This window comes from Artemia sp. Qi Xiang Cuo, chromosome 9 (genome assembly GCF_049724085.1).
Source record: "Artemia sp. Qi Xiang Cuo chromosome 9, ASM4972408v1, whole genome shotgun sequence".
NCBI classification, from domain to species: Eukaryota; Metazoa; Arthropoda; class Branchiopoda; order Anostraca; family Artemiidae; genus Artemia; species Artemia sp. Qi Xiang Cuo.
This window is the reverse complement of record NC_142802.1, coordinates 54,135,717-54,148,226: the sequence shown is the minus strand read 5'-3', so window position 1 is coordinate 54,148,226 and position 12,510 is coordinate 54,135,717. Positions and strand designations below refer to the sequence as shown.

The 12,510-nt window shown below is 39.0% G+C and overlaps 1 protein-coding gene across 1 annotated transcript in view; it reads left to right on the top strand.

Annotated features, from left to right (window-relative positions):
- LOC148948814 (galactose-3-O-sulfotransferase 2-like) overlaps positions 1-8,320 on the top strand; it is a 29,619-nt gene extending 21,299 nt beyond the window's left edge. The window contains exon 5 of the mRNA XM_089094096.1: positions 7,665-8,320. Within this exon, the coding sequence (XP_088950222.1) occupies positions 7,665-7,779 (115 nt within the window). The 3' untranslated portion in view covers positions 7,780-8,320. The remainder of the gene's footprint in view (positions 1-7,664) is intronic.
- The last annotated feature ends 4,190 nt before the right edge of the window (positions 8,321-12,510 follow it).

The following is a 12,510-nucleotide window of genomic DNA, read 5'->3' as shown; positions in this document are numbered from 1 at the left end:
TAACAAAGTCCTGATGCATCAGATCAACCGTCAAAGAAGATGGCAGATATCTGATGTTTGGTGCATTTTTGTGACGGTAATGTGGCGTAGAGGGTCCAAAAGAAATGATATGATTTTTCACATTCTCAACTACTTCTGGGGGTAGCTTGTTGTGAGTACTGTGCGTACCCCTGAAATCCATTATGCGCTGGCCAACTAGACCAGTTTTCATCTTCTTGCTCAATTCAGTTAGGAAAGAATCCGATTTAAACCCAAAAGTATTCATGAACAGTTTCTTGTAAACCTCCATCTTCACTACCACATTTTTATCTTTCTTCGGAAGGTAGTATGATTGAGAGTCACTTTTGACCGCCCGTTTTCTTATGCCCTCCAGTCTCACACAGCCGGCGAGAAATTTGGTTCTTGACGCATAGCCTTCTTTCCAAAAACTTTCCCAGATTTCTTTTCTGGTCCCAAAGTCAAGCTCTTTACATTTCTTTTTACATGTAATATCACAGTAGTTTTCAATAAAAGGATTCTTGTCCTTAGTATTTTCTTTTTTTGCCTCTTCATTTCTGTTTTTTTTCTTCTAGGGTGCTCCGTATTCGCTTTTTCTTGTTGTTCAGTATCACTAATTTCTTGATTTGAGTTACCATTTACCGACACAATTCTTGCTTTTTTATTTTTTTTGTTCTCGTATGTCTTGACTGTTTCCTTGAAGCTTATCTCCACTAGTACTATAATCGGCTCTGTTTTCCTCAGAACTACTGATATTCCTCAAAACTTCACCATCACTGATCTGTTTATTAGCTACAAGAGTTTCAGTCAGTGTACTGCATGCCATGTCAAATTGCACAAATGTGTTCAAAGACATCATAGGGGAATAATGGTTGCAATTCATGAAACACTAGAAGTTCAGACTCATTAACAGAAGGGTCTTTGTCAATCTGGATATCTTCGTAAGCTGTCATCTGCTCAGCTGCGCTTCTTACAGCAATACGTTGTCCCACAACTACATCACTAACTGAAACTGCTTGGCCAAACCTGAAATAGGAAATACATAATTCGTCTTTTCCATTTTCTAATACAGATTTTTTTTTGTACTAGATTCATAATTTTTTGCTAAAATTTTTACAGGCTGTAGTGAGCCAGAAACTCCTATTTTAAAAACTCAACATCACTGTTTTCCTGAGTTCTTATCCTTTTCGAAACTTCCAAAAAATTTGCCGACAGGGTTCAAACCTTTGTGGCTTGGAATAAAAATATTATGCAGGAGGGCAAATATTGTGATATATGGTGAGATTTATCAGAAATTCTCCAGCAAATGGAAAAATTAACACCTAACTGGAGCACACTATAAATGGAATATAAGATGATTCCTGCTTAGCACAACAGCAACCCCGAATCGCTGAAACCAAAAAATGGAAGAAATCTTTGAGTAACCCTGAAATTGCAAACAAACAAACCGAATCTGGAGATGGAATGTGAAACCAGTTGTTTTGTAGGATTAACTAAACAAAGTAGTTTGTACTGCTTAGGGTTGTGATTGTAGTACTCATGACTCCATGAAAGACCCAATAGCAAAAGTCTTGGTAACACTCCTTTTCCTATATCTGATCTGACGTAAGTTAGCACACTCTTTTTACCAGGGTCGGGTGTACTAGAAAAGGGCTACGATGGTTAAATGAGATTCACAGGTTCAATATCTTGAAATAGCTCAAGAAATACTGATAGTCCAGGACTTTTAGCTCAAAAAAGTGTCGAACCCGGACAAAATTGCAATATAAAGGAAAATGGTACCAAAATGATCAAAAAAAAATTCTGTACAACATACTAAAAGTCTCCATAAATCCGAGTGGGGTGAGTACCCGAAAAACAGGGGAAAAGGGGGAAATGCGGGGGAAAATGGGAAAAATGCCGAACATGCCTAGAAAATAGCTTAAAGTGAGTTTTCTGATGTTTTCACATACGCTGATTACGAAATTGACATCTAAAATTCAGTATAGAAAAAGAGTACTACGGAAAACGGGGGAACAGGGGAAAGAGGGGAGAAAAGAGAAGAATACAGGGTAGGGGTAGAAAGCGGTTTGAAAGATATTTTCTGGGGTATTCCTATCTGGTGATTACGAAATTGAGAACTAAAATGATATAGAAAAATTGATTAACATAAAACGGGGAAATCGGGGGGGGAGGGAGGGGTGTAACTCCCGTTGTCACGTTTGACCAGCCCCTCTTCTGGAAATCAACAAAGATTGTTCATGACGAGCCTCCAGCAAGTCCCCTGAAGAAAATTCTAACAATGCTTGGAGGGTTCCATACACGAATGAGCTTCTTCGGGGCCATAGGCTATATAATGGAAGGGTCGGTCCTGAAAGAGATGTTAGAACTTGTTTACGGGGAGAATACAGTGAAACATATTTTGAGCAGCAAAGTGGTTGCAAGAGCAGTAAGAGCTCACGACCTAGTCGACGCATCACTGAATATTTCACTTTTGTGTATGGCATATTTGATTCCGTATGGCGAGAGACCTTCCGACCACGAAGATCTTGTACGAGTCTCCAGCGTGTATGACGATTTGGTGGATGGAAAGATTTCTGTGGAAGAAGCGGCTAATCACGAAGCCCTTCAGGTGGTTTCGCTACGCCTCGAAGCCTTAAAATCGTCTCTGAAATCCAGCAGAACTGCAAAACTATTCATGCAGTATTCCGAAATGGTTTCAATCTTTCAGAAGTTTTTGAAAGCAGAAAGGACTGGAGACTGGGATCTCTACTTATCCTCTCTTTCTGAAATGCTCCCATACCTCGCAGCTGCGGGGCATAATCTTTATGCCAAGTCAGTTGGTCTTTTTCTTCAGATGATGCAGGAACTTGAAACATCGAATCCACAGCTCTTTGGACAGTTTGCAAGCGGCAAGTTTATTGCCCAATGAAGTGATCGTTATTGGGCTGGATTGGCTCCAGACCTCGTCATCGAGACAGTGCTGATGAAGAGCCTAACAAAATATGGAGGGCTGACAAGAGGAAAAGGGATGACTGAGCTTCAGAGAAATATATGGACAATGTCTATGCCAGTACTCGCTTCAGTGAATGATCTAATGCAGAAACTGACGGGCCTAGAGTACAATTCTAGTGAAAAGCACGTTATTGCAACCGCAGCACGAATAAATAGAGATACTAAGGATCTACTGACGTTTCTTGAATTCCTTCTAGAGAACTGTCCTTTCACTAGTTCCACAGAGCTTAGAAGTATAGGTTCCAGGCTGATTGCCCAAAAAGGCGTCAATGCAGAGGATGCTAAAGCTGTAGGTGAGCTGATCCTCCAGCGCATTGATGGCCAATCCGTCGAAAGTTTGTCATTCAGGAAGAAAGACAAAGTCGTTACACTGGCATCCGATGGGAACATAAGGATAGATGGCGAGATTTTGCATATCGACCCTGCACTGCTTTTTCAACGTCTTTCGACTGCTGCCCATACATCTGAAAACGACATGGCAGAAACTCTACGTTACGAACTGTGCAGTTATCCGCCCGCTTTGTTTGAGAATTCTGGCATAATGCGTCAGCCAGACAAACCTGCACTAGCGAAAGCAATATGGAAAGAAGCGAAAACAGACTCGATTCACCACCTGCCAGTGTCAGATCGTGTCACTGTAGTTGACGGAGGTTGGCTGCTTCAGCAAGTACCTTGGAAGATTGGTGATACTTATGATTCAATCTGTGACAGCTATGTTAGTTTCGTTACTCGACGCTGTACCTCCCCTACTGTTGTCTTCTATGGATACAGCGCTGGTCCAACCACGAAAGACCCACAACCGACGGTGTAAGGGAAGCCAGCATCAAGTGATCGATTTCAGTTTAGGGATGAAGCTCCAGAAAAAGAAGGAAGAGTTTTTGAGCAACTCTCAGAACAAACAGCGAATTATAAGCTACATCAGGGAAAATCTCAGAGCCAAAGTATTTGAAGTCGTCCATGCAAAGGACGATGCTGACTAACTAATCGTGAAGACTGCCGTAACGAAAGCAGAAAACTCTGAAACAATAGTTCTTGGCAACGACACTGACCTTCTGATTCTACTCTTGTATCACCTCCCGCCTAATGCAAAGACACTTTACTTCGAATCGTCAACGAACGCAAAAGAAGCGATAACACGGTTCTGGTGCCTCAACGAAGTTAAAAAAAAAATGGGAGAAGTATCCAGGCTACTTCTGGTAGGGCACGAACTCTTGGGATTTGACACGACCTCAAGAGTTTTCGGACTTGGAAAGCAAGCTGTGCTACCTCTTAGTACCTCTTTTGAAGAAGAGCGAAGTATTCAGAAAAAAATACGAAGTGTTTCAGAATGAATCATCGTCTAGAGATGAAATTGTGAAAGCGGGGGAATATCTTCTCCTCAGCTTGTATAAAGCACAATCAAACGAAAATCTCACTAAGCTGCGAGATTGAATTTTCTTGGAAAAAGTCTCTTCGTCAAATACTACGGCGTTTGTTAAGCCTGAAAGACTTCCGCCAACCGAAGCTGCAGCTTCATTCCACTCCCAGCGAGTTTGCCTCCAAGTATCCCTTTGGAAGGTGGAACCAGCTGACTTCGGCCCGGCTGACTGGGGTTGGGTCCTCAGAAACCATAAACACTCACCTGTGATGACCGATTTGTTGCCCGCACCTCAGACTCTTTTGAGTATCGTGAGATGCAACTGTAAGACAGGCTGCGAGAACTCGCGATGCAGCTGCAAGAAAAATGGATTAGCGTGTACGCTCGCGTGCAGAAAATGTCAGGGTATCAACTGTTTGAACAGGGACAACGAGATTGTCGAAGACGAGGAGCTCGACTAGTGACATCAATGCTGTGTTTTTCAAGTCAACTCTACTGCCTTAAATAGTGAAGATTTTACCCAAAGTTACTGAATTTCTTTCTTTAGTTTTTTATTCAATAATATTGCCTACGAAATTTCAAAGTTCACGTATAACATCGGAAGTTTTATACTGTGATCACGTTCAAGCGGTTGTTTTCCTTATGTTGAGCAATTCAAATGGTTGTAAGAAACGTTTGTGATTCAATCAAATAAAATTTTGATACTTAAGCCAATTATTTTGTCCATATGCCCACTTATTAGCCATTAGCAGCTGGCTCAGGAGTCAGGCTTCCCTTCCCCCTGTCCGTTATTTCCTCCAGTTTTGTTTGGTCTTCGTGGTTCTCGTTTTTTCTCCTTCATTTTAGGTGTCAGTTTTGTGATCAGCAGATAGGAAAACCCCAGAAAACACATTTCAAACTGATTTCTACCCCTGACTTCAATTGTCCCTTTTCTTCCCCTCTTTCCCCGTTTTCCCCCGTTATGGTGGGGCTCATGTTCTTTATTTCATTTTAGACGTCAGTTTCAGGATCAGAAGATAGAAAGACCCCAGAAAACATATTTCAAAGTGCTTTCTACCCCTACCCTGTATCTTTAAATTTTTTCCACTCTTCCCCCTGTTCCCTCCGTTTTCCGTAGTACTTTTGTTCTATACTGAATTTTAGATGTTAGTTTCGTGATCAGCGTATGGGAAAGCCCCAGAAAACTCACTTTGAACTATTTTCTGGGCATGTTCGGCATTTTTCCCAATTTCCCCCGCATTTCCCCCTTTTCCCCTGTTTTTCGGGTACTCGCCCCACTCGGATTTATGGGGACTTTTAGTATGTTGTACATAATTTTTTTCTGATCATTTTGGTACCATTTTCGTTTATATTGCAATTTTGTCCGGGTCAAACCCTAAAAGTCCTGGACTATGAATGGAAGAAAGCTATTGCACTGCGAGTTTTGCAAGTAATTCTCCTCTACTATTACTAAAACCCTTCATTATTCTTCAGACTTCGTTATTGTTCTTTCTAAAAAGTAAACAGAAGAAAGTGATGATCATGATGAAATTTTGTCGTTGTTTCGCGAATTCCGTAGATACTTGGTTTCGTCTGCTCGATTTTCGCCGCAGATACTAGGTTTTGCCACCCATTTTCTTGCTGGATATAGATACTAGGTTTTACAATTATAGTATCTGCATACTAGGTTTTGGCTGTGGAAAACGGGTAAAATACGTTTTTATCAATGTAGATACTAGGTGGTATCTCAGCGTCTATAACAGATAGAAAAATTCGGACTTCACAACTGGCTTCGCCGTGTTAAGATTAGGGGAGGTTCATCCTCAACTCAAAATCAAAATTTTTGTAGATACTTGGTTTTGGCAGAGGACAGCCAGTATAAGGATAGGACCTTTGCTAAAACTCTTTTATCGGCTGAATCAAACGTTGAATCATAACCTATAAAACTGAGGTTTAAAGAGGTCTGATGACTCAGGTACTTCTCAATTATTAACCTAAGAGTGAAATTTTGGTCTTCTCCTCCTCTCCCCTTCCTCAAACAATTCTGTTCTTCTCTTAGAATTTTATCTATAACTACAGAAACCAAGGTAACACCTCCATAATTACCAAAAATACTCTTAACACATTTCTTATAGAGGGGTCAAATTAAATTCTTCTAAAATCGCTAGGCACTTCCCCCTTTCTCAAAAATCATATTCCTTATTTTCAGTAATTCATCTCCAACTTAACAGCCAGACTATTTAAATAACTCATTTATCTCATCATCAGGACCTGGGGCCTCATGATTTTTCAATCCTCTTAGTACTGTCTGTAATTCTTCCTCGTAAAATAAATTTTCCTTCACTTCCAAAGTGTCACAAACTTTTTCATTCTTCTCTACATCATTTCCTGTAAATTTACCACGGTTTAGCCCATTCTCAATATGTTCCGCCTATCTGTCTTTAACACTTTCCTTATCAATAATTGAGGATCCGTTCCTATCTTTAACTGGGACGAGTTAAGATTTAATATTCCCTTTCAATTTTTTGACCTGCTACTACGATATTTTACTACTGCGCTGTCTGGCTGCATCTTCCAAATCTTCAGTAACTTTATCCTTGGTCTCTACTTCACGGTCCCTTAATTTATATTTTTCTGACTTCTCTAATTTCCTTATATTCCTCTTCTTCTCATATGATCCGTCACTCAAATATTTCTTGAACAAACCCCTCTTCTTTTCTACTAAAATTGAAAGGTTTTCACTGATTTTCTTAGGTATGTTCCTAACTTTATGTAACCTCCCTAAAACCCTATCCACTACTTTGTGAACTATTTTCCTAAAATTATACTATCCATGTTCAATATTGTCAAATTTTATATTTCGATTTAATATTCAACTGTTCATAAAAAGTCTCTCTCAAGTCCTCATCCTAGAATCTAACAACGTCATAACTTCCTGGCAGGTAATTAACCTTCCTACATTTTGGCTTTAAGTTAGTCCTAGACCTAGACACTACTAGGTCAAAAAATCACTCCTATATACCCTTGTATCTTGTATAGGTCCTCCCGGTCTTCGGTTCACAATATAATAATCAGTAAGGTTGTTTATTTTACCTTGCTACCAGATTAAGTTATGGGCCATTTTATGGCCAAATACCGTGTTGGTTATAACTAAATTGTTATACCTACAAAGTGGCAGCAGTCTATAACCGTTACTGCCACCAGATTATGCAAATTTTGTACAAAACAGGAGCTTCACAGGTAAATTTTAGCAAATTTTTCAAGATACCACAGGTTTAGAAAAATTATTTGTCTTTATTTCTGCCCATCTTTGGTTTAAAGAACTTTTTTTTTTCAGCGAGAACATTCAGTGCAGACTATTTGGCTTGAAAGAAAACGTCTTCATTGATGAACTGAAGGTCCTGCAAAGACAAAGAGATTTCAGATTTTATCATAACCTCACAACTCAATAATAAATGGACTAAATTTCTACTCGTTGAGGTATGTGTGATACAATACGTCAAACGTGTATTAGCCTTACAGCCCCTCTTAAATGCATTGAAAATGGCCAGCCTACTGGTCATAGATTTATGCTATAGCATTCATTCCCAAGAGGTCTGGATAATACAAATGTGCAGTTGCTCACATGAATCTTCGCGCTCAGTGACGATGGCTAAAGTCTCCCGCATTGAAGCAGGGAGTTTTAGTTATTCTTAGAAGATTTTTTTGTGAAGGGTCACTATGTTGTGTCTTTTTTGTTATCATATATATTTTCAGTAGTTTTCAATTATTCGTCATTATTTAAATCTGAGCGAGTTTCTTGGATAGAATTTACTAGTTGAACCTTTGGTTTCGACTCAGATTAAAAATATTGCGCTTCTTTTCATTTATCGCTTTATCTTTTAATTTTTGTATCTACAATTTTTTCTTATTATCTAATCCTTTAGGCTACAAATTCAAACACATAAAAAGGGCAAAATAAACAACTCAATGAGATAGATATTCTTCAGTTTCCACTTAGCTCCTTTAACACTCCCTGAAAGGTTTAACTTAATAGATCATGTCATTCTCAGGATATTTCAAATACGGTATTTTAATAACCTGACAACACGTAGTATTTTTTGATTTACCTTCCTACTTAGAATTGAATAGATCAGATTCCCATAGGAGCTTCTAGAACAAAAATGTTTAGGTGAATCAGAGAGAAAACATTTTTAGTCCCTCCCCTCCTCTAAACGTAAAGTTCGAATTCTCGTTGGACTTTTCACTTAATTATTTTGGATTTTTTTTTGTATGTCAAATTTACGTTTAGCATCCACATTCTCAGGCTAAAAATTGAACCCAACAGTTCGTGTAAGTAAGGAGTGGCTCAGCCTAACAGTAACCAAAACTCTAATTCAATTCAATTCAATTTATTAAATACTACAATAATTACATAGATAGTTAGGCGCTAGAGGTCTCAAGAAGCATAGCTTGTGGAGGACCTCGTATCAAACACAAAATCCACACAAAACAAGACAAATCAGGGAAGGAAAAAAAAATGCAACAATATCTCGAAAATATAACCACAATACGAGAAAAAAAAACAAAAAAAACTGCTACACAATAACCTTAGACTTAATTTTCTCCAAACTGAAATATTCCTGTAATTCAAATAAATTCCAAACCATTAATAATAATATTAAACCACGGGATTCTAATCTGATTCAACATAATAAGAGAAGAAAAAGAAAAGAAAAAAATATATAAAGTAAAGCGGAAAAAAATAGATAAGGCAAAATAAATAAACAAATATAGAAAACGAAAATACTTCAAGCCTTAGAGAATGTTTTTCTGCAAAGGAAAGAAGAGTTTTTAATAAGAGAAAGTCTCTGGGAATAGACTTCCAAAGAGCAATTGCTCTATAAATTGGTGACCTCTGAGCTGCTGAGGATACCCTTTTAAGGAGCCGAAATTGGTGAACAGAGCTCCAAAGCAAACTCTGGCACTTACGTGTTGATGCTCAATCAAATTAGGATATGATGTTTGGTGGAAGCGAGGAATTGAAGGCTCGATGAGCTAGTTTTAGGTTCTGCTTCTTGATAACCACATCTAAGGCATCTAGACCTGTATCACTGTAAAGATCAGTTATAGGATAGAGTCGGGGAAGGCGGAAAGTTGCCTTACCGCTCTATTCTGTGTTGTTAGGAGTTGTCGGAGGGAAGAATAGTTAGTGTTGCCCCATAGAGAGCACCAATAAAAAGATAAGGAAAGACAAATGCATAGTAAAGAGAGAGCATTACATCGGGAGGAAAAAATTGATTGGCACGATGAAGTATAGACACTTGACGAGAAATTATAGAATGCGTATAGGAAATATGAGTTTTGACAGAAAGAAAACAATCAACGTGCAGACCAAGAAGTTTAACACAAGAGCACTGGGGAATTATGTCAGTACCATAAAAAGCGAAGATTGTTGGGGAAGGTTCAGACATGTGGTTTGGGGTTCAAAAATGGATAATGCTACTCTTAGAGCTATTCAACAGTATCCCGTTCTCCTCACACCAATGACACACATGGTTGAGCAGCACCTGAGGCTTAGAAACAGCAGAGGGCAGATCATTAGAAACCACAAAAAAATTACTATCGTCTGCAAACAAAACAGTATGGGAATCAAGGTTTGAAGATGGAGGACTTGAGGTACCCCTTTAGAAATAGAGGCTAGATCAGAATATTTCCCATCGTAACACACAAACTGTGATCTATTAGACAGGTAAGATTTAAACCATTCAAAAGCAACTCCCCAAACTCCAAGTAGAGAAAGTTTTCGCAGTAAGACAAAATGATCTACCATGTCAAATCTTTATATAAAGCTATATAAAAAGCTAAAAAAAGGAATTTTGATAACATTTAACACATTAAAAACACTGGATTTTTTTTCTGGTGGTTCCAAATATATAAAATTCATTAAGTTTAATGTTAGCAATCAAAAGTCTCCGAGCCTGACTATAATTGACTGACTTTCAAAAAAGTGGAAAAATCCCCAGAAGGTCAAGCGATATTAATGAAAACTACACCGTCGGATTCATCATGTCAGAAAACCTACTGTAGGGATTTCTAGTTCCTATGTACCAAAATGTGGAATTTTGTAATTTTTGTCAGAAGAAATATCACTGATGCGTGTTCATTTGTTTTTTTCCCTGGGATGATCGTATCGAACCAATGGTCCTGGAAGATCGGGAGTGGTCTATTTGAACGAAAATTTAAAAGTTCTAGCGCCCTTTTGAGCGATCTAAAGGATTGAATGGAAACTAGCCTCCTTCCCACAACCCTTTTTCCCCAAAAACATCCGATCAATATTTGGAGATAACCATTTGATTCATTTATGGGATGAAGTATACCCTTCTGAACGGTTTTTAAGTTAGCCTTTATATCGATGTCAGTTAAACCTTGAATCACCAAAAGGAATTCAATTGAAAGACACGGACAATACACTGGGATAATTACTCTGACTACTACTACTACTGCTAATAAGCCATTGAAGCACCAAGCCACCCGAGGCAAACACAACTACTCACGCTCCTTCTTTACCTCCCTATGTTTAAAGCTTTATTCTTTATTTTATTCCATAGAGTGCCCGTTTCCCTCAAATCCTTTCTCTAGACTTCGTTTTCCCTCTATGGGGACAGCCTGTATTTGGTTATGATTGCTATTACCACTACTGCTAATAAGCCACTGAAGCACCAAGCCACCTAAGGCAAACACAACTACTCACGCTCCTTCTTTACCTCCCTATGTTTAAAGCTTTATTCTTTATTTTATTCAATAGAGTGCCCGTTTCCCTCAAATCCTTTCTCTAGACTTCGTTTTCCCTCTATGGGGACAGCCTGTATTTATTTATGACTGCTACTACTACTACTGCTAATAAGCCACTGAAGCACCAAGCCACCTGAGGCAAACGCAAATACTCACGCTCCTTCTTTACGTCCCTATGTTTAAATCTTTATTCTTTATTTTATTCCATAGAGTGCCCGTTTCCCTCAAATCCCTTCTCTAGACTTTGTTTTCCCTCTATGGGGACAACCTGTATTTAGTGATGACTGCTGCCACTACTACTGCTAATAAGCCACTGAAACACCAAGTCACCTGAGGCAAACGCAAATACTCACGCTCCTTCTTTACCTCCCTATATTTAAATCTTTATTCTTTATTTTATTCCATAGAGTTTCCGTTTCCCCCGAATCCTTTCTCCAGACTTCTTTTTCCCTCTATGGGGACAACCTGTATTTGGTGATGACTCCTACTACCACTACTGCTAACATGCCACTGAAGCACCAAGCCACCTGAGGCAAACACAACTACGCACGCTCCTTCTTTACCTCCCTATTTTTAAAGCTTTATTCTTTATTTTCTTCCATAGAGTTCCCGTTTCTCCCGAATCCTTTCTCTAGACTTCTTTTTCCCTCTATGGGGACAACCTGTATTTGGTGATTACTACTACTACCACTACTGCTTATAAGCCATTGAAGCACCAAGCCACCTAAGGCAAACACAACTACGCACGCTCCTTCTTTACCTCCCTATGTTTAAAGCTTTATTCTTTATTTTCTTTCCATAGAGTTCCCGTTTCCCCCGAATCCTTTCTCTAGACTTCGTTTTCTCTCTATGGGGACAACCTGTATTTGGTGATGACTCCTACTACCACTACTGCTTATAAGCCATTGAAGCACCAAGCCACATGAGGCAAACACAACTACGCACGCTCCTTCTTTACCTCCCTATGTTTAAAGCTTTATTCTTTATTTTCTTCCATAGAGTGCCCATTTCCCTCAAATCCTTTCTCTAGACTTGTTTTTCCCTCTATGGGGACAACCTGTATTTGGTGATGACTACCACTACTGCTAATATGCCACTGAAGCACCAAGCCACCTGAGGCAAACACAACTACGCACGCTCCTTCTTTACCTCCCTATGTTTAAAGCTTAATTCTTCATTTTCTTCCATAGAGTGCCCATTTCCCTCAAATCCTTTCTCTAGACTTGTTTTTCCCTCTATGGGGACAACCTGTATTTGGTGATGACTACTAATACCACTACTGCTAATAAGCCATTGAAGCACCAAGCCACCGGAAGATAAAACAACTACGCACGCTCCTTCTTTACCTCCCTATGTTTAAAGCTTTATTCTTTATTTTCTTCCATAGAGTGCCCGTTTCCCTCAAATCC